Raw genomic sequence first — 21,784 nt, 5'->3', positions numbered from 1 at the left:
CTACATGCTGCAGATGGGTTTCAATTAGGCAGGGATGGAATTCTAACCTCCCAGACCTGCCATATCTAACACACTTTATTTTCAAATTATACAAACTTTATTTACAAAGCCAACAAAACATTACTTACATGTGCACACCATAATATATTACAGGCACCTCAGTGTAAAAAAAACAAACAAAAAAAAAAAAACAATTGCAATGAGTTACTATATTATTGTACAAAATTGCAAAACGTTTACTTACAGGAGAAAAGTTGATTATTCTGCAGGCTCCACCACCATTATACTCTGTAACCTGATTATGCCTCCTTAAAACACAATTGCTTGCTACTGACATCTTCACCAGCACTTATTTTTATTTATTTATTTATTTTTAAACCCATATCAAGCTTACTTGTACATATAAATTATTAAAGTTCTGAGAGATCAAGGATTTACTATGAACACTCACCAAACACAAGGAAATTTCAATTAATAGCAGCATAATATGACAAATGGAACACATACTAAAACTTTACAGGGGAAATATTTATACAACTATCTTTAATCAAATTAACAGTTTTGCTCGTGTCACGTGTGTGGGTAGCCGCTGATTTAGCCTGCAGGATTTATTAACAACAAACAGAAAGAAAAGTGACCATGTGACGTTACCAGCGATTGTAACGCAGAGAACTAATACAGCAAGCTGTTCACAAATGCAAAACAAAACACAGTACAAAAAAAAAAAAAAAACTATAAATAAAAGTTGTAATAAAAACGGCTAGCGCTACGCCCCTGTAATGCTGGAACCGTGACCCTAATTAACCCATGCAGCGGTCAGCTGATTCCACACCTCCGTAGCGCCGAGCCATCTCCCGCGGATGTTTTTGAACTGACCGACACTCCGTCAAGACCCGCCCACCTGCTGATTGAGGACCAGCACAGCCAATCACTTGCTGCCCTTCCCCTCAACGAAGCCTAGCAGGCAGCAAGTCTCAATTGAGCGCCCGTCTGTAAACAATAATTCAATTACACAAATCAACTCCAAAAACACACAATAAACCCATTCCCACATACAAATTACACCAACACTAATTACCCATTGTGCAGGGAAATCGTCCCTGCCACACAATCATATCTGCTGATCAGTATAATATTCCTCAAAATAACGTCAGCAGACTATTTTTGAGTGACAAAAGAACAGCTTCAATACAAAACCTTTGAAACAGCCTGAAGTTTCTTTCTAATTTTTCTTCTGTAAGTGGTGTGCAATCTCACATGGGGCTAATTTTTCTTCTGTAAGTGGTGTGCAATCAAAACTGGGCTTTTCTTTCCTCAAACTGCTTTACCACCTGTCTAACCGTGCTGACAGAAATAATTGTTCCTACATGTTGCAATTGATTGATAAAGGGCAGTACAACACAAAGAAACACAATACACGTTCAACGGCTACCCTGCTCATTTTCACTAGATATGTTAGAAATCTGTAGAATATTATTTAACTCTTTCACGCATAGAGGTCACTGCAGTGAACAGCTATTTTTCAGTGATTATCTCCTATAGAAACTGTTTTGACATCACTAATGTATGGTATCCTCTTCATTGGACGTCTACCGAAATTAAAACGCCTGCTATCTAGTGGCATTTGATAGGTACTACAAAAAAATAAAGGTGACAGTACAATGGCAGAGTAAAGTTGAGTAAAGTAAAGAAAGTAACGTTTAGGGAATAATATGGTATATGTTTTGTTTAAATACTCACTTTATTTCTTTCACAGTTCATGTTAAACCATATGTCCACTTAAGTGGACGTCATGTAATATTAAGATTAATATTGTACATTAGGCCTATGTTGTTCTATAGGCCTGTGCTAAATATTTTTGTAATATTTATATTGCAGTGTTGTCCACAAATACTCAGTTGGATCATTTTATCTTCTCTCAACTGTTTTTTAATTGAAAATTAATTTTCTGAATAATTATTAGCAGCAGCAGCTGTGTGGTAGTATTAGCGGTTTTATTAGTAGTATTGTTATTTCCTTACCTAGACATTAAGAGCACCTAGCTACAGGGTAGTAGAGGAGATTCCATCACAATCAAGTGACAGTGACAGTGATAGTGATGATGGTGAAGGGCAGCCCAAAAATATGAGAAAACATTATAATACATACCAGTTGGAATGGTACCACCCATTTAGTTTTGCATTTTGTATTACTTGTCCCCCAAATAAAAGAAAAAGACTTTCATTCATAATATGCTGTTCCAAGATAACAGGGCAATTTGTTATGTTACAGGCGCACGATGTCCACGTAGACCAAGTGGACATATGTATAACTTAAATTTTGTACTACTAAAAAAAAAAAAAAAAAAACATTACACTAATAAAAACCATTTGAAAAAAATCTTGTTGAAGGTTATCATAATTCATGCATGAAAGGGTTAAATTAGTTTCTCGCCGTTATTTACATAATTATGCCGTCGAAACAGGCAGTGCTTATGCCGATCCACGAAATGCTCCTGCCAGGGAAACTGAGGAAGTAGGAATCTCCGATCAGAAGAAAACAGTGCATGCAAGTTGTGTGCGCGCAAGAAATAAATAAGTACAGCAGTGATAGTAAGTAGCTTCACGTTTCATTGTACTGTTCCTTGAACTTGGTGTGATATTTGCAATCATTTTAGATGCTTAATACTGTGTCTGTGTTTGTTTTATTTTATGCGCTGTATTAAGGAAGGAAGGGAGGTCGGGAGAGAGTAATCTTGAAACGTATTTCTTAAATCCACAATTTTTAAGTTTGTAAACAGGAAAATTAGGAATAACTGCTATTCACAATTCTTTACTTTAAAAAAAAAAAAACTTTTTCTTAAGAACATATTCTTCAATTTTTTTATTTATTTTTTTTCTTAAAATGGTTCTTTAAGATGGCAATATTTCAGCGCTTTTCTTTTGGCTTATTGGTTGCTTAGTTGCAGAAAACCCGATTTGTAAAAAGATTTGTCCGCGGGAATGAGTACCAACACAGCACTTCGGTACGCAGTCTCAGATTTTGACTGTACAACAAATATGACGTGCGGAGGGAAAGTTAGGGTTAGTTCGTAGTTATGTTTTAAAAAAAATGGTTTGCAAATTAATTTTCAGCTTTTTGACACACTGGCCCGTTTTCCTGGATTCCTGAAACGAAAGCCACATGCACTGTGTGTGTGTGTGTGTGTGTGTGTATATATATATATATATATATATATATATATATATATATATATATATATATATATATATATATATATATATATATAGATATAGTTCATATTAAGCTATATCAAAGATATTTGTATTAATAGCGTTGGTTATATTCTTTATTCGTTTGTAAAATAAACAGCATTTTAAAATAGGTTTTCAAGAGTAAAATAACCACACAACATATGGACTGGGATGCCTATTTCAGTGTGTTCATAGTTTGGAAACAAACACAATTCAAGCGGTATCTGTTGAAACGAGGGCAATAATATTTTTGCAAAAATGATACAGACAAAAAAAATTCCAAGAAAAAACAACAGCCATGTTGTCTTTTCTGTTTTTCAGAGTCTGTAGCTTTAACTCCTCTAAGATGGATATTCCAGTGGTTAATTTTAAAGCCTACAAACTAGGTGAAGATCAGATTCTGGATGAAAGACAGAGTGTTATGATTGAAGAGATAAAACAAGCATTTAATGTCACTGGATTTGTCTACCTGGAAAATACTGGCATTGAACAACATGAGGTACTTATGTTCGAAAACTGCTCTAAAGATTGGAGGTAGTTTTCTGTAGAACAAAAACAAAGTAAAATGGGATAACCTGAAGTCTCAGAATTATGAATTAAAGTGTTTTACAATCTGGAAATAAAATAATGTGTAGTAGGGATTTAATAATATTGTTGTATCCCAGGTGAACAGGGTCATGGATGTCTCCAAAAAATTCTTCCTTTTACCAGAAGATACAAAGAAGCTGTGTGCTAGGAACAGTGATCATGAGAATTTTAATGATGGCTGGGTGTCAGCAGAGATTGAAAGGTTTGTGCAGTATGTGATTAATAATAATAATAATAATAATAATAATAATAATGCAGTCGTTCTTTACAATTATATGGTAAGTAGAATCTATTTGATGTTCCCTTTATTATTATTATTATTATTATTTGGCATGCACCTTTATCCAAGGTGACTTACAGGTGTTCCAGGGCAGTAAAGAGTTATAATGCAAGCTTAATATTTAAATACAGTGTAGTTTACAGTAAGTGCAATAGTACTATTAATACAATATGAACTAGGATGCAACAAGTTAGGATTACAAGAAGTTAGATCAGCAATTACATATTGGTAGTGCAGTAGTACGAGGATAGTGCATTAGCTGAGGGTCCAGAACATGGTGCTTAGGCCAGGCCAGTCCAGTGCATAGTAGGAGGGGTAGGTCGAGTGATCTACTAGTGCAGTCTAAACAGGGGGGTCTTGAGGAGGCGACGAAAGGCAGTGAGAGATGGAGCAGTCGTGAAGTTCTCCGGTAGCTGGTTCCACTACAGAGGGGCTAGGGAAGAGGAGTGGGCATGGGAGGATGGAGAGTGGAGGGAAGTCATGACCAGTCGGCCAGTAGAGGAAGAGGGAGTGTAGGGTGATATGAGGGATTGGAAGTAGAAGGGGGCAGTGGGGCGAAGAAAGCGGTAGGCAAGAACAAGGGTCTTAAATTGAATGCAGTCAGAGATAGGTAGCCAATGGAGGGTGCGAAGCGGAGAGGTAGCAAGGTTGGGAGAATACAAGATGAGAAGCAGGATTGTGAATGAGCTGAAGGGGGCGGATAGCCGAAGCAGGGAGACGAGCAAAGAGAGAGTTACAATAGTGCAGTCTGTAGAGTACAAGAGCTTGGACCAGAAGCTGTGTGGGATAAATAGTGAGAAGAGGACAGATTCAGTAGATGTTGCTAAGAAAAAAGTGGCACAGGGAGTAGATGTGTTGAGAGAAGAGGGAGGGGTTGAGAATAACACCTAGGTTTTTAGCAGAATGGGGATGGAGAGAGAGTGATAGTCAAGGGACACAGAGAGGAAGCAACAGGAAAGTAGAGGAAAGCAGATTTATAGAGGTTGAGTTTGATGCAGTGAGAACGTGTCCAAATTGAGATAACAGGCATATTCAGAACAGAGTCAACTATTGTAATACAGAGACTGGCAGCATAGCACAGCAACCTGTCCCCGCATCATTTAATTGAAGTCAATTTAAAAGTTAAAAACAAGGATAAACATAAGATCAGTTTTATTATAGCTGTTACTACTATAGAGAATGCATGTAGTGTACTTGCAGACACCAGTCTCCCTCGCCAGTATACAATCCTTAACTCCATTTTAGAAGACTACTGTCTGTCTGCTTAATGTGCTCTGTAGTTACTGATTAATATTGTCTTAAATGTTGTAGTTTTATTGGCTCTTCAGCAGAAACAGGCCCTTTTCAGACTTTTTTTTTTTTAAACCATACAAGCAAATTTTATTGTAGATTTTTTTATTACTGCATTCCTTATGGTGTTTTCAGAATATTTTATTTTTTTATTTTTCAGATTAAATCCTTTGCGCCCTGGAGATCTTAAAGAAGCCTTTAATATTTCAGACCTGGACAGTAAACTAGTAAGCTTATTATTGTCCTCTACAGATAATTAATATCTCAGACAACTGTTGTCATGAAATTTGCATTTAGTGCAGGTGCCAATAAGTACATATGTCACACGTTTAGCAATATCGTCCAAGCATGCTTAGCCAGTTGTGCTGCAGCTTGGTAAGGTACATTTTTAGCATGTGTATTTTATAGAATCAGTACAAGTGGTTCTGGCCTCCGATTGGTTGGGCACATACTGTCAATGTAAGAGTGCTTTATTGTTCATGTTACTGATTCAGAATTGTTCAAGGCTATATCTTGGGACCTACTTGGCCAGTTTTGCTGATAATATGCATGGGTAGAAATGCTATTCTTCTTGCTGCTGCTGTTCTGGTCAGACCTGTTTGTGATTCCTGTATCTTGTTTCTTTTTCTTTTGCCATTAGAACTGGCCCTCTGATGCTTCTATTCCTGAGTTTCAGGAGGTCCTGGACTCGTTCTTCAGAAGATGTAAAGCACTTGCGCTGAGGGTTCTGGAAGTGACTGCTTTGAGCCTGGGTCTGGAGAGAGATTTCTTTATTTCAAAACACAGACTGATTGGGAGTGAGTATAAGGTCATGACATTGGATGAAAAATAAAATAATGACATTGTTCAGACCAGACAAGAGCTCTAGAAGGGTCCGTGTACATTCCGGCCAGTGGTTTTTGCATTCTAAATCGTGAATCAGAAAACCAGAAAATGACTCGTTTTTCTATTTAGTTTTTTCATTTAAAAAAAAAAAAAATCGACCTGTTTTTAATTTTCCAATTTCTGAATTTAAAATACAAAAACTGATTCAGGCTTTTTTTCCCATTTTTCATATTGCTTTTTGCAACAAAGTATTCGAAATGGAATAATCTGTAATACAAAAATAAATAACAGACCATTTGAAAAAAGGCGTGCTCTACTCGTATCGAATGTGTCATGGTGTTATGACGTTTACTGCATCATTACATTGATATCTATGCTATGGATGCACCCCCCAAATGGAACATGGGGTATCCGTGAATGGGGAGCACTAAACATACTTGAGCGCCCTGGACAAATGTGCTATGATAATATAATCCAGTTAAGTTTATAAATTTAATTTATAAGCCGGATATATATATTAATAACCGTATGTGGGTTTTTTTTTCCCCCCTTGTGTGTAAAGGCTTATTATTTTTACTATTATTATAATGCACTGTACCTGAGTGATACAAGGATGATTTTATTAACTTAACGTAGACCTACGGCTGTATTGTGATACAATACTTTGTAACAACGGCTAAATTTAATTAATAAATAAATAATGTTGGTAAACAGACACTTCCACAACAATAAGCAAAGGCGAGAAATGATTGCATCGTCATAACAGCGGGACACAGAGAGCGGTGAGCTGAGCCTAAAAATAATTGGACACCACTAAATTGAGGAGAAAATAAGAATAATAATTGGCGACGATTAAATTTAAAAAAAAAACTATGAAAAATGGGAAAGCAAGCCTGAATCCGTTTTTGTATTTTAAAAACGAGTCGTTTTCTGGTTTTCCGATTCTGAGTGCAAAAACGATTGGCCCAAATGTACACTGACCTAGATGTAGCACTGAATTCAAAGCTAATGTTTTTTTTCTTTTCATTTCTCTTTTGAGATTGCTTTCTTTAATAATAATAACTTTGTGGATAAACAAGGTTTTAAGATATAAAATATATATAAAGCTTATTGTAGCAAAATAAACACCAATAATGTCTTTAGGCAAAGAAATAAGAGTCACAGTGATAGCACTGCCTGTGCTGGAAACAGCTATAAACATGGATTTTATTGCCTTGGTAAGCACACCTTTAAGTGTATCCTGGTAAATACATGTATTGTACATGATTTCTCAGGCATTGCCTGCAGTGTAATTGCATTTACATAGTCATTCTTTGGCATGCAGTTTTATCCCTGCTATTCTGCGTTGACTTATTTTTCCTAATTGGTGTTGCACTAAACTTAGTGAACTTTGCAGCTTCTTGACTCCTGAGTATCTAGGAGATGCTCTCCCACCTTGACACCACCTGTGACTGGATAGCGCTGTGGCCCAAGATGTTACCAGCAGGAATTAGAGTCTGAGTCAAGAAGCTGCATTTTAGCCCTGTTGCACACATTTATTAACAAAACAAACACAGGAACAAAGAAAAAGGCACAAGGACCAAAGCAAAAGGTTTAAACAAAGTGCACACACATACACAAAAACTGCTGTCAGCCTGGTCACGCACGCACGCAGCTCAAAACTCGCCAAATTCCCTCCACTAGACACAGTATTTCTCCTTCATTTTATACATGTGGCCACTCCCCAGTTAGAAGCAATTCCCTAATTAGGGAATGGCCACACCTGTGATTTCTGACAGGGATAGATTTAACCCCACCCCTGCCATTTCTCCATTAGAGGGGCTGATCTGGCTTTCTGGAACAGCTTTTGTATTTCACGTATTGTAGTTGGCTGTTTTTTTGTTTTTTTTTTCTTTTCAGGTAATAAAAATTGCACCACCCTCAGAACTCTGTATTACCCACCGCTGCATAAATTAACCGTGAAGCCAAATCAGGTCCGATGTGGAGAGCATAGTGATTATGGGAGTTTGACCTTGCTGTTTCAAGATGAGGCTGGAGGTTTAGAGGTATAATCGTCTAATGCAATGCTAATTTTAAATCTATAATGTTTTTTTCAGATCATTTGACATTTCATTGTCTGTTACAACAGGTAATGAACAGATCAGGGCAGTACATTTCTGTCCCTTGCATTCCTGGCACTGTGCTTGTAAACATAGCAGACTTGATGCAGAGGTGGACCTCTGATGTGCTGGTGTCAACGGTAAGACTACAAACATAGCAATGCTTTTGTGACATGAGTGCTTGCACTGTACATGCCAGCCAACTAGTAAGCAGCACCAGTTTTTGACAGGTGTCAAATATTGTAACTTAGTAGCAGAACACAGCTTTTACTATCAGTAAAACCCAATTTTGTACAGTGTACTGAAAGCACTGGAATCACCCTGAAATCCAAAGGGATACTGATACTGTAATGCTGTAAAATACCTGCAGGGTATAGGTTGATCAAATCAACCCCAGATTCACTGTATGCATTTACTAGTTGAAAATTTACTAAAAATCAGGCCCCATTCACTGGAGTGATTGCAAACGACCCAAGATCGGATTATGTGAGAAAAAAATTCGAGTTCGGGTCGAGGAGCATTCAGACAGGACAGCCCTGGTAAACGAGCCAGGTTCATTTGCCCTCCTTTACCAGCCCGAGATCATTTACAAATCTCAATGGAATTTCAGCTCACATCGAGTGCCCATCTAATGTTTACCTAGAGTATTCTGGGATATGTTTTCATAATGGCGAACAACACACCAAAGTGCTGGTCATTTTTAGGATGGTTATGACATTTATTTAACTTGAGACATTAAGTGAACAGTAAAAGTTATATGGTAGAGACAATTCAGAAGACAACAAGTTTTCAGTAAGGAGAAAACGGATAGTCAGTCAATTTATTTACATGATAACAATAATGTTTCCCATCCACAGTGAGCCCTGGGGCAATTGCAGCAGAACCGCAAAAGACAGGTTTGGGTCGATTGTCCAAACAAACCGAGACCACCTATTTTCCATTCTTGGGTTGGATGATTTTAAGCAAGCTGAGGTAGTTTGAGGAGCATTCACAGGGGTCTCCAATCGATCCAAACTGTTCCCAGAAGCGGATCATTTGCTCCAAACACTCCCATGTGAATGGTTAGATTCAAAATAATGTGTTTTATTTTCTTATATCAGTTCCACAGAGTTCTACTGCCCCCTGATGACAAAATGAACACCTCAAGACAATCTATTGCTTTCTTTGTTCATCCTGATGATGATGAAATCATTTCTTGCTGTGATGGATCAAGCAAATACCCCCCGATCAATGCACTTCAGTATACCAAGGACCGTGCATACATCTCTTACAAAGAAGCAAACGTCAGTAATCTGGCAGTCTAAACCTAGTAATAAACATATCCACATGCTACTTTTTATAAACAGTTTTTTGCTTCTTGCTTTTAAATAATGTTTACTTCATGGATTATTGTTGACTAACTTGTCTACTTGAGTACGTGTCTGATATCACCTCAAAACCATACAGTTCAGTATACACTATCACTTCTCAAAAGTAACTTCTCTGCTTTATAAACCGTATGTCATATATAATAGTGTGTTACACTTCTCAATATCATTTTTAAAACTTTTCCTGAAAATGAAAATATGGTCTGATTTTTAAATTGTTCTGTTTTTGCATTTACAATTTGAAAGTTAAAGTGAAATCACCATAGCTTTTGTTTTCTCAGAAAAAAAACTGAAAATTGAGTCAGTGGTTCAAAATTACACCTTTTATCATTTTTTTTACTTCTGCTAAAATAATGAAAAACAAAAAAAAATGTTATAACTTAAATATTGCCATTTGTGTAATGAAAGGGTCACAGTTTGGATGTACCATTAGTGCTTGGGGAGAACACTGCCGACCTGTAAAGAAAGACGTCAAAGATATCTACAGTACACTTTTTACTATTATTATTATTGATAACAATAATACTAACTGTTCTGGTCATGTTAATACATTACACATCACATTTGGGTATCTGTACTTGCCAGTAAACTGCAATACCTGTTTTAAATACATTTAGTGTGGGATTTTCAATTTGAGTTCTACTGCCCTCTGCTGATGAAAGTATGAACACAACAAGACAGTCTTCTTTGTTTATCCTGATGATGATGATGATGATGAACAACTCATTTCTTGCTGTGATGAGTTAAACAAAACCCTCCGGTCAATTCACTTGAATATCTTATGAACCTGTTTCAACGAATCTTACAAATAAGCAGAGACAATAATCTGGCATTCTAAATCTAGTGAATTATACATACATAGCCACGTACTATTCTAACATGTAATCTGCACAACTATGTGATTAACTATGAATGAGCAAAAAATATTGCCACATTTGCTTTGTGTTTAAATGTATTGCAATAAGCAACTGACCACATTCACCAAACAATCAACAAAGCACAAAAAATTAAGAATATGAATTATTGAAATATGGCAACAATACAATAAATGCTGAAAAGTAGAGAAAGGAGGTCACTGACTTCCATTGTTTGAAATATTTTGAATATATTCTGTATTAAACAGCAGTGCTGTGATAATTAAATTAAATGTGAAGTTATATGGAAGAGAGATACTAAGAATAACTAAATATATGTTAGTATTTGCAGCTCAACATTAATTCTGGCAAAGTTAGAGAATACTACTTTATTTACTTGATTTCAAATGTGCCACATAAACAGCTTAAGAAATTATTTTAAATCTATCTCTACTAAATCAATATAGTAATGTATTTTTTTTTATAACAATGTATTTTTGTCAATTAATGTAGACACTTGTGCATAATATTGAATTGTCAATTGCTTTATTTATTTTTACCAAAACAACAACAATGGCTTTTGACATACCAACTGACTCCGTTTCATACACAGTACATTTTAAAATAAATTAAACATTTAAAAATGAATTGAAAACATTCCATTTCAAAACATTTGAATAGTTTTAATGCCACTTTCAATTTAAACATATATTTCTAACTTTAAACTTGGCTGGCAGTCCTGTGCATTCTTTTCAATTTTTTTTTTTTTTTTCTAGAAATACTTTTTTCAACAGCAGGAATTCCTACAGCATATTTACATACAGTGCAGTGCCAAAGTTCAGTCAGATTTTGGCCCTTAATTTTAATGGCATCAAAATACAAAGTAATAAACTATTCTTTAAATTCAAGAGTATTATATCATATGTGTAGAAATTATTATGAAAATACTGTAGCATGAGTGAATTTTCTATAAAGCTTCACCTCTTCGTCCTGCTCATACTGAAACTGTATAGATACTTACTGGTATCTGACTTAATTACAAATAAAAACACATACATTATATATGACCAGACTCATTCTGCAGTTTGAAGGTCCATATTCTTTATTTCTTTGCACAAAAGGTTTACCATGATAAAAAGGTAAAAAGTCAAGTGGCATACTTTGCATTATTCAATTCGGAATTATTTAAAAAACAAAAAACAACAATCTGAAAATGAAATTATAGGCTCTCCGATGAAAATAAAATAAAAATATGTGACTATCTAAAATTAACAGCTTAAAATTAAAAAAATCTATTACACTACATGATCTCTGCAAAATGAAAAAACAACCCGTGTGGACCTGACTGCACTTTCACCAGACAGCATAATCTTAACTGAGTAGAACTTGCGTCCTTACGTACGTTACAGTAAGAGCTGTCTTTTCAGCATTTGGTAGAGTACCCCATTTGTGACATGACACAATCAGACACATTAGAATGTATGACTTATAATAGTTCAATTTTAAACTGAAAAATGGTAAGGTTGTAATTGGGTAGAGATGTCATGTTTTTTTTTTTTTTATGTTCAAATTAAATTAAACATCATACATTATCTGAACATTGTGTGCGTGTACCATTTACATACACACAGACATACATACATACACATATGCTATGTAAACAAAAAAACAGGTGCTGTAGGTTATTGATGTGGTTTTGTCTGTTCCTCATGATGACCTGTAGACAATGGCGGATTACTTTCTATAGCGAGTCCTCCATCTGAAATAAAGAAGGCAGTAAACTAGTTAGTACCATACATACCTGCTACCGCAGGAATACATCGGGGTCATGTATGTCTATACTTAAACCTCCTACTCCATGGGAAACAGAATCTATTCTTATGAAATGGGTTGATTTTACAGCATACCGTGAGCCTGTTCTTCGTTGGTTCCTGGGGGAGGGTGTTCTTGTTGAGTTTTTAACTTATCCATATGTTCAACAGCCTATGGTGGAATAAACATTAGTTACTTAATGGCAGATAACAGTCATATACAAATCAGTGCAAAATCAGGTTGCGCTAAAGTGGTGAAAAGCTTTGTTTTCCTGCTCCTTTCCTGCTACTTCCTTTTCCTTTTACACTGCTTTAACTTGTAGTTAAAATGTTATTTAATATTACAATCTTCCCTTTTATCAACACAAGCTTAAAAGAAACAAGTGGCAAGGGAGTATTGCTAGGACCTATACAGACTCACCGAATGATGAAGCAGTCTCAGTGATAAAGCAGGAAAGGAACCGGCAAACACTGGTGGGACTGTGAAATATTTTCTCTAACTAATTTGGTCCGGCTACCATGATAGGAGAACACTGGTATGCAAAACATCTGACACAGCTTTTGAAAAAGTCCAAAAGACAAATCACACTGTTCATTTGGAAAAAGTTTGAGTGTAAGTGTAAACATATACAGTACATGTGACTTTCCTGTGTTAGTAAACTGGGTATAACTCATGCACTGGGGCTCCTTGTTCAGTTCCAGTCCTATTACCTTTTGAAGCTCTAATTTCTGGGCATTAAGCTGCTCCTGTTGCCTCTCAAGCTCTTCTCTTTGTTTATTAAGATTGTCTGCTTTATTTTTTAGGTCGTGTTCTTGTTCAGCCAAATGTTGTTCAAATTCCTTCATTTCCTCTTCAGTAAAAGCTGGAGCCTGTTCCAGAGTCTAAAAAACAATATTACAAATAAAATAATAATAATAATAATAATAATAATAATAATAATAATAATTAAAAATCTATTTTTGTGAAGCTTCATTCTACCCAAAAGCCTACAACAGAAGGCTGGACTTTGTGCCGTTTCATATGTAAAGGTGTCACCCTTGACCAAAATAATGTATAATACTTTCTATTATTGTTTTTGAGTCAGTAAAGTATAAATTGGTTTGGGGAATTTACAAGTTATGCAATGAGGGACATGTTTTACTCTGTGGTTATTTTATATATTCTTAGTTTATCAAAATAGTTTAATAATGTTCAGCAACTCACCTCCCAGCTGTCTGGCTCTAAGAACTCTCTCTTTCCAGTTGAAACTAAAAACTCTTCTAGTGAAATCAGACGATCCTTGTTTACATCAACCTGTTAAATTCAAATTGAATTTGGAATTAAAATAGACAGAGAAATAATGGTTTTCATTATTTTGGGGTTAGGAAAATATATATTTTTTCCCCAATCAGAATAATTACAACATACAAAGCAACCTAATTCAATGGGCATGGTTTGACCAATTGACAAATTAACCTACTGTTTTGTTTATTTCAGTACCTCATTCATGACATGTTCCCTCATTCTGATCCTCTCTTCCTCCATCTCCACCATGTCATCTTCCTCATTTTTTGGATCATACATCTTCTCCAGCTACGCAACGACAAAACAGAACAGATTTACCAAAAAGGTTGTTTTCATTATTAGGTGATTATTAGCCATTTTCAAGTGGCAGAGTGGGCATAGCTAGTTCACTTGCAGTAGTTTGTTTTTGTCTTGCAATGCAGGGTCCACAATATCTGCCATCAAACTGCCTATAAACCCCCTATTAATCCGGTTACATGACATTGCACTAATTTTAATGAGATTTAATATAGTTCTCTCAGACACATTTTAATCTTATTTATTGTTATTATTATTTTATCTTGTTTATTGTTACTAATAATACAGTTAAGGTGTAAACACAGAAATGACTGTATACCTCTTTGGTAAATAGTGCTTCCAACTCCTGCTCATCAAGAAAGTCATCACCATTAGTATCTACAAAAAAAACAAAAAAACGTTAACAAAAGACTATGTTCCATGCTTTTTATTGATTGTGGCTGATGCATTCTATTCAGAAGTATAAAAAAGGTACATGTTATTTAAGATCTAGTTTAAGAAATTGTTAAGTAAAAACTTGCTAAGAAGTTGAAATACGTATTGCACACAAATAGAAAGCATGGCTCGTCAGCACTGCTGAAATGAAGACATTAAATAGAAGAGGGAAAAATGTATTTGCCATTTCAACACTGCAGACAGACAAATCATACCAGTTAAGCCCAAATGTTTGTCAGTATAAAACACGGAAGCTAATACGTTTTCTGAAATTATTGGAGGGTCCATTTAGTGTAGTTATGAAAACAGTAAGACATTGAATTCAATAGTGAAATACCCAGTAGACAGTACAAATGAACAGTGTTTTAAACCAACCATGTAATTTAAAGAAAGTCTTTGGGTCAAAGTCAAGGGGGTCAAGTCCATCAGTCTCCTCCCAGACTTCCTTCAGCTGGTCCTGGCTTCCCTGTTAACCAATTCACAACTTTAAATCAGTCATTTTGTGACAGAATTTAGTATCAACTGCAATATTGAAAACAAATGTACAGACAAGATATCCAAGAAGTTGGTGGTTTAAAGATGAATGAACAAATGTTTTTAAAATTACCAAGAAAATCATCACAAATTTGATATAACCGGATAAAAAAATCTGTTAATCAAAGATAAAATAGGGGGCAGCTCTAGTTCTCATAATAAAGTAAGTATTTTAGAAATAAATACAGCAATACCAATATATAAAAGGAAGACTGGTTCCAGCCTCAGTGGCTACAGTTTTAAGTACTGGGTGAACAGGGCGAATAGAAGCATCTGAATTGCTTACCGGGTGATTTACTTTGGGGTGGTCAGCATGTTTCTTTTTCATTTCTTCATAATGCTGCTCTTCTGCTTTCCTCTTCTCTTCATCCAGAGTCTTCAGATATTCTCTTCTTTCGTGTTCCTTCATCATTTCATACCTCTTAAACTCATCGTGGTGTTCCTTGTCAAAGTTTTCCAGGTCACTGGTTGCCTAAACAGTATTTTGCACATTGCTAAAAACACACTATTATGAATACAGCCCTCAAAATCACATACCGCAGGGGTCAATTCAACTGATCTAAATGATGACGCCACTCTTTGAATATTAAAATATTGAAAACAGCCTCACGGGTGGAGCTATGTTGCTTCGATGTTATCCGAGTTGACTGGTTCACATTTAATAGATTTTAATAGATTGCTTAATTTGGCTTAATGATGACTCATTGGTTAATCTTTCTTTGACTCAGCATAGAACTCCACTTGCAGGCCTAACAGCTGTGAAAAAGCCAATTTTGTACTACACCAGATATAGCTCTGGCCCACTCTTAGCTCTGTATGTTTGTTGTTCATAAAGAGTGGATCACAGCCAGGCTGAATGGGGCAAAACCAGCAATGGTAGAGGCATGGAGTTCAGTCTCTGCTGCCCTGGCTGATGTCATTATAGCATGACAGGTTTATATAATTTTCTCTTTTATTATTTATCTCTTCATTTTGTGCGAGCTCTGGTTTCTGTGTATATAGTTTTGTTCATTTGTATGATTCCGAATATATTATGTTTGTGCTAATAACATAATTAATGGCAAAAAAAAAGAAGACACTCAAAGGCATGAAAGTTGTCTTTCACAAAGGGCCTCTGCATCATAGATTCAAAGAATGCAGTACTCAGATCAGCTGAATGTGACACGTTTCCTCAAATCACATAAATGAAAAATTCATTATGCTGATTTCTGATTTTGTTAGTCAAAATTGTATAATCTGATAAATGGTAAACTGGGTGTTTCTTATCAGAGATTTGTAAAGGGATTTTGGTTGTATTTTTTGATTGATTAGAAAGAATAAAAGCAAATTTTAACAGCAAAATCCACCGATTCCCTTTGCCCATTTTCAAATACCTGACATAGAACAACATGAGTGGTTTACCTTATGATATCATCACAATCAGACAATGTTAAAATGCACAAAAATTCTGTCAGCATTCAGATGGAACCTGCATCCCCAAAATATGAAGACTATTTATTCCAGGATTGACAAAACAAGTGTTTATAAAGATTAATTAAAAAATGTATGTAGGTCCATGTATCTCTATGTCCAAATCTGAGAATGGCACAAGAAAGTACAGTTTATGTTTCTTTAAACAGCAGATTTCTAATGCTGGAAAGTTTAAATAATAATAATACAACAAAAGTGAATGTACTTCTCACCGTTGTAATAAGCTTATTCAAATCGTCAATCTCAAAGGTATGTGGGTTCCCATGGTTGAGGTATTCAAACTGCTTCAACAGTGATTCATGATCCACAGTCAAGCCTGAAAATGATTATGTAAAAGATCTCTCAAAAAACAAAACTTGAACAGCTGCGTTCATATGTATGATTTAAAACCAGGTCAATATCTCATACCGTTTGGATCTGGGTTATTTGAAACCGGAATTGTATATGTAATTCACTAGGATGTGATAAGTTACATTACGTTTCAATATAACCAGCATGGAAAACAAATACAATCATTCCACTGTTTTGGTAAGTTTATTGGAACAAAGACATGGCAATTTTAGGTCAGAATGACTATGTAAAGTTTGTCATTAATGCATTTGCTAAGTTGATACCCTTTTATGATGCCTGTAATTTATTTTAAGTCTTTGTAAAATGTATGCAGTGACAACTGATATTATAAGGGAATAAAACTCAACTTAGCTGCAGAAAATGATTACATTTGTACATCTTGTTTTATACAGTCAAAGTATGCCTTTGCACTTTCTTTTAAGCTTCATATCAAGCATACCTTTTCCAATTTCCACATCCTGCTTGGCTTTAATCAGGGTCCTTAACCTGTTCACTTCCTGCCTTTTCATTTCATCCAGCCTTGTTCTTACATTATGACTTACAAAATCAAGCTCTTTGGCTAGTTTTCCGGCCTGTAATAGAAAACAAATCAGCTGATAAAAAAAGCTTTGCATGCTCATCAAGTGTGGTGATGCAAGACAAGGTACACAAAGTTGAGGGTGACATTTTTCCCCAGAGTTGCTGACTCAAGACATCTTTTTTTTTTTTTTTTTTTTTTTTTTACTTGAACAATTGTTTTCTTTAACGGTTTCCAGAAAAGAGTTGCATGGAATTCCTTTAATGTCTTTACTGCCTCTAAAAAAAAAAGTGCTTATAGTCCAATGTGGATGACTAATTTTGTGAACTGCTTATAGTCTATAGTTACAGGGAACCCAAGCTGGGGCTAGCTGCTATTTGTGGCCCTCCACAAGTTTATAGCAAGGACTACTGGTTTAAATGGTTGGAAACCACTGTGAAAGATATTGCTTAAAAGACCCACAGTGCTTTGGAGATCTTGTTGTTGACACAGGTTCATGTTAAAACATATCCATGCAGATCTTTGTAAACATCGAAACTCAATTTTAAAGCGTATACCTGCTGCAAACTTTGTAATGAGTACAGCCACTCTTTGGTACAGCTCATGAAATGCACACAGCCTAATAGGCACAATATACTAAAGAGGCACTTGACAAAGGGTCCCTGTATGCACTGTATTCCAATCGCAGCATTGTAATTGAACAGCTGGTACATTATGGTGAAATGCTCAACATTTATGATTATGGAAACATGCATGCAGCTTTACATATACACAAAAGGCTGGTTTACTTATTGGCAACTATTTCACTTGTGTCTTGTCAGGTTTATGTAAGACAAGTTTTAGCCTGAAGACACATAACCTTCTCTCTACTCATTTGTGACTGTGCTTGTCCTAAAAGGTATGGTAATCTACAGGTTTGTAGACAGTTCATGTATTGTAAAGGGAACAAATAACAGAAGTGGATTATTATGTCTCCTAAATCCAGACTTAATCAGAATGGTCATTCATGTACTAAAAATAGATTTTAGCTCTTTTCATTATAGAAATGTTTTAAAGAAAGTGTAAAAAGGGAAGTAAAATGTGCCATCCTATCTAAAGCAGAATGTCTAGCAAGCAGGAAGAGAAATCAGCCATAGGCACTTAGTTATCCCATTGATAGTAGAACAAGGACTGTTTGCCAGTGGTGATTATAGATGTACTGCATGTATAAACATTAACAGTAAGACAGCCTCCATAACACAAAATACATCCTCATACAGTAACAAAGACATATGACAGAAAAACTGAATTTAAAAAAACACATGTTAGATCCTGGTGAATAGTGTAGGTATTTTGTACATGCATTGCCTCACCTTGATATCTTCCATATCTGTGTTCTGAAGCTTTTCTCTGAAATGCTGGTCTGTCTCCAGAACATCAATGACTTCCCTGAGGTAACGGTCATAATATAGTCCAGTATCCTAGCACACGAAAAAAAAGGGTTTCATACTTGTATATGAATAAATAGTTATGGGAAGGAAGCTAATAAAAATGAGGAAAATTTACAAGGCCATAGTCAAAATATGTGTCTACTTTATGTTCACATTAGCCTGGAGGCATGTCACTCAGTGTGTGATGTCAAGTGTAGATTGCTTTGACAGTGTAAGCTGTGGGTAACCTCTGCAATATCATTCTGCAAGCTACAAGTAGGTCCGAACCAGTTCAATAGTCTAATGATTACACATTGGGGCACATCATGCAATGCAACTGCCATGTCTACCTGCCTACAACCAAATGGCTTTCCAACAGCCCTGGGTGTTTCCACCACTATTGACAGATGTGAGTAGCCACCATGCACAATGACACAAAGACTGCCCAGCTGTACAGTTCTACAGCTATGGACAAAACTTTTGCACCACCCTACAGAATTAACAATTTTTTCTTCATAAAGGCGAATGAAACCTGCAGAATGTTATGTTTACATTTTGAATTGCATACAACTTTGTAGCTTTCTATATACTTAACAAAAAACGGACAAAAATTGAAAGGCGTGACATTTCGAAATCTAACATGAAGTACTATACTACCACTATGGTTTCTGGTAGACTTGTGCTATATAATTTAGTGTTTTTTTATTTTATTTAACATGACGTTAAATAAAAGCTAAATTATGTTCACACAGTATAGTGTTTTTATTTTTGTATTTTTTTTTTATTTCTCAAACCTAAAATTATAGGCGATGCAAAACTTTTGGCCATAGCTGTATATCCAGTATCCATGAATTGCATAATAAGTTTTAAGCAAACAGGTATATATTTGCAAAAATTTGAATAGTTCCAAGTGCAAATGCAAGTCAAAATATTTTATGCACGTGAACATTTCCCCCTTCCAATACATACTGGATTATCTTTTTCTTTTTCTTCTTTTTGTTCCTCTGGTGGGTTTATCTTGGTTTTATCTATAGCTACAGGCACTGCCTCAACATAGACAAGAAGGCAAATGAGCAATGAAAAACCCTGGCACATGGCTCCACTCCGCCACATCTACAAGGGAAGACAGAACAGTAATAAGCAACCACACACTTTTAGAAGCCATTATCATTTTCATTACCATTATCTTTAATGACACTTCAGTACACAGTACTGTTTTTAAAAGGGCAATACTGTGAATATCCGTGGCTTAAATGGCTGGGGTGTTGTGACCATTCTTTCCAGAGTCTTTGGTGTGCCATATGGAAAGACATACTGTTACAACCTGTATGTAAGAAAACTGTACCGTAGAGTGTCTCTCTAATTCTGTAAACTATGGACCACAGCTTAAGAACATGTATTGACACCACTGTAGGAAACAAACACTTATTTTCTACAGCGCTGCCAAGTTCCTTGAATATCTCTCTTTCATTGCACAACATATAATGTTCCTTCCTTTTAACGTTGGTAAAACGTGTTAACATCCGACTAACGTTTTTACAACTTTGATTAGAAAAATTGTAAAACATTCAACTACATTAATTAAAAGAGCCCAGTCGTTAAATAAACTGGTTTATAATAAGAATGTCCTCGGTTCAAATCCCAGCTCAGCCACTGACTCATTGTGTAACCCTAAGCAAGTCACTTAACCTCTTTGTGCTCTGTCTTTCGGGTGAGATGTTGTTAAGTAACTCTGTAGCTGATGCACAGTTCACAAACCCTAGTCCCGTATCTTGTAAACCGCTTTGTGATGGTGATCCACTATGAAAGGCGCTGTATAAAGATTATTATTTACTTTACATTCCGTTTGTATTTCAAATTACTAGTAATTGATAGTCGAGCCACCAAATTTTGCCTTTATTTCTTTAATACCAATTATTATTAGAGAATCAGAGAATGTGTTTATTTTTTAACATCTACATCTGTATTTTCCATTACATGTCAACACATTTAGTTAGTCTTCTCAGTGATCTGTGTTACTGTATGTTTATCTTTTGTTTCCGTTTCATTTCCACCATCTGAGAAAGAAGTACGGCAAACTGTCAAATTCACACGCGATTGTCGCATCAATTAGTTTGTGTCTCATTCAATAGTTAAACATTTCCAAACCCTGGAAATTCCTTCTTTGGTTGCATACATTGTCATACCTCCAATCAACAAAACAAAGGTAAATCTGGCAAACTTGGGCATGCATCTATTTACCGTCTGCCCCATATACAGCTGATCACAAGTTCAAATACACGTTTCCTTAACAATCAAGGGTTGACATAATTACTGCATGTATGTTTGCCATACTCACTTTATTGAATGTCATTTTCTTTTCTCGATTTAGCCTATCACTACACACGACAGCTCATTCACAAAAGACAGCTTCTGTTTTAGTTTTTAATGAAATACAAACACGGCATTTAACCCAGCCCCTTCCTCTATCACCCAACCTAAACTCCTAACCACCATAGCAACGTCCCGCCCTTCCTGACTCTGATTGGGCTGCAGGTTGCTGTTCCCCAAAGGAACTGGCTGTTTCAGGGGTCATTCAAAGAGACAGCTTGCCTTTTCCTTGTCAAGTTGAGTTGCAGTGGGATGTACGTGGCGTTCGTTTAACTGATTCAGAGGTGATGTGAGTACACCCACAATGTAGATTAGCGTGACCGTTGAAATGTTGCACATGGTGTGTTGCGAAAGGGTTAATGATGATAATCTATGAAAAACACCACATGCCTTATGGCAAAACAAATGTATGTTCCATTGAAATAGTTTATCGAGAAAACTTCAGATTATCTGTGACAAACACAGTATCGGCACACCTGTTTAAATGTGATATCACTTCTTGGTCAAATAACTAAACCAAGGTTTGCATGGCCAGTCAGAAAGTTATACTGGTGTATATATAGGTGCGTTTGCATACAATTTACATTTTAAATGTTTTCAAACTAACTGGCACGATAGTACACGTCAGCTTGTAAATGTTATAGCACACTAACTGTAACTGATAACAATAACTGATTAAATAAGACAATGGTGCTGAAATTGTAACTGAATCTGACCATAATGTTTAAAAAAAAAAGAAAAAAGAAAAAGAAAACACACCTGCAATAAC

The 21,784-nt window shown here is 35.7% G+C and overlaps 2 protein-coding genes across 3 annotated transcripts; one reads left to right on the top strand and one right to left on the bottom strand.

The window, feature by feature from the left end:
* The first annotated feature begins 2,531 nt into the window (after positions 1-2,531).
* On the top strand, positions 2,532-9,821 carry LOC121294488 (2-oxoglutarate-Fe(II) type oxidoreductase ppzD-like). 2 transcript variants are annotated; one of them, XM_041218232.1, is made up of 8 exons: positions 2,532-2,591; positions 3,555-3,732; positions 3,899-4,023; positions 5,552-5,618; positions 6,068-6,188; positions 8,116-8,261; positions 8,345-8,455; positions 9,416-9,821. In XM_041218232.1, the coding sequence occupies exons 2-8, from the start codon at positions 3,580-3,582 to the stop codon at positions 9,617-9,619; spliced, it is 927 nt and encodes a 308-aa protein (XP_041074166.1). In that variant the 5' UTR covers positions 2,532-2,591; positions 3,555-3,579; the 3' UTR covers positions 9,620-9,821. The 2 variants fall into 2 exon arrangements, with proteins under 2 accessions (XP_041074166.1, XP_041074164.1); XM_041218230.1 differs by having other exon boundaries at positions 6,032-6,188.
* Positions 9,822-11,069: 1,248 nt separating this feature from the next.
* Positions 11,070-21,119, bottom strand: LOC121294862 (nucleobindin-2-like). The gene is made up of 13 exons (XM_041219007.1): positions 20,984-21,119; positions 19,615-19,758; positions 18,589-18,696; positions 17,159-17,291; positions 16,581-16,684; positions 15,185-15,370; positions 14,740-14,830; positions 14,249-14,307; positions 13,828-13,920; positions 13,552-13,641; positions 13,059-13,229; positions 12,444-12,519; positions 11,070-12,295 (listed from the first exon to the last, which is right to left on the bottom strand). Exons 1-13 carry the CDS (start codon positions 20,996-20,998, stop codon positions 12,219-12,221), a joined length of 1,347 nt encoding a protein of 448 aa, XP_041074941.1. The 5' UTR covers positions 20,999-21,119; the 3' UTR covers positions 11,070-12,218.
* Between the last annotated feature and the right edge of the window lie 665 nt (positions 21,120-21,784).

Source organism: Polyodon spathula, chromosome 19, assembly GCF_017654505.1.
Source record: "Polyodon spathula isolate WHYD16114869_AA chromosome 19, ASM1765450v1, whole genome shotgun sequence".
NCBI classification, from domain to species: domain Eukaryota; kingdom Metazoa; phylum Chordata; class Actinopteri; order Acipenseriformes; family Polyodontidae; genus Polyodon; species Polyodon spathula.
The sequence above is the reverse complement of the archived record's forward strand: the minus strand, read 5'-3'. Positions and strand labels throughout refer to the sequence as shown.

Excerpts from the sequence above, each read along its gene's own strand:
- LOC121294488 (XM_041218230.1), top strand. The coding sequence starts at position 3,580 with ATGGATATTCCAGTGGTTAATTTTAAAGCCTACAAACTAGGTGAAGAT. Across the intron at positions 4,024-5,551 it reads GTGTCAGCAGAGATTGAAAG|ATTAAATCCTTTGCGCCCTG; the intron begins GTTTGTGCAGTA and ends TTTATTTTTCAG. Across the intron at positions 8,262-8,344 it reads ATGAGGCTGGAGGTTTAGAG|GTAATGAACAGATCAGGGCA; the intron begins GTATAATCGTCT and ends CTGTTACAACAG.
- LOC121294862 (XM_041219007.1), bottom strand. Across the intron at positions 17,292-18,588 it reads CAGATATGGAAGATATCAAG|GCCGGAAAACTAGCCAAAGA; the intron begins GTGAGGCAATGC and ends TTTCTATTACAG. Across the intron at positions 12,520-13,058 it reads AGAAATTAGAGCTTCAAAAG|GCTGTTGAACATATGGATAA; the intron begins GTAATAGGACTG and ends ATTCCACCATAG.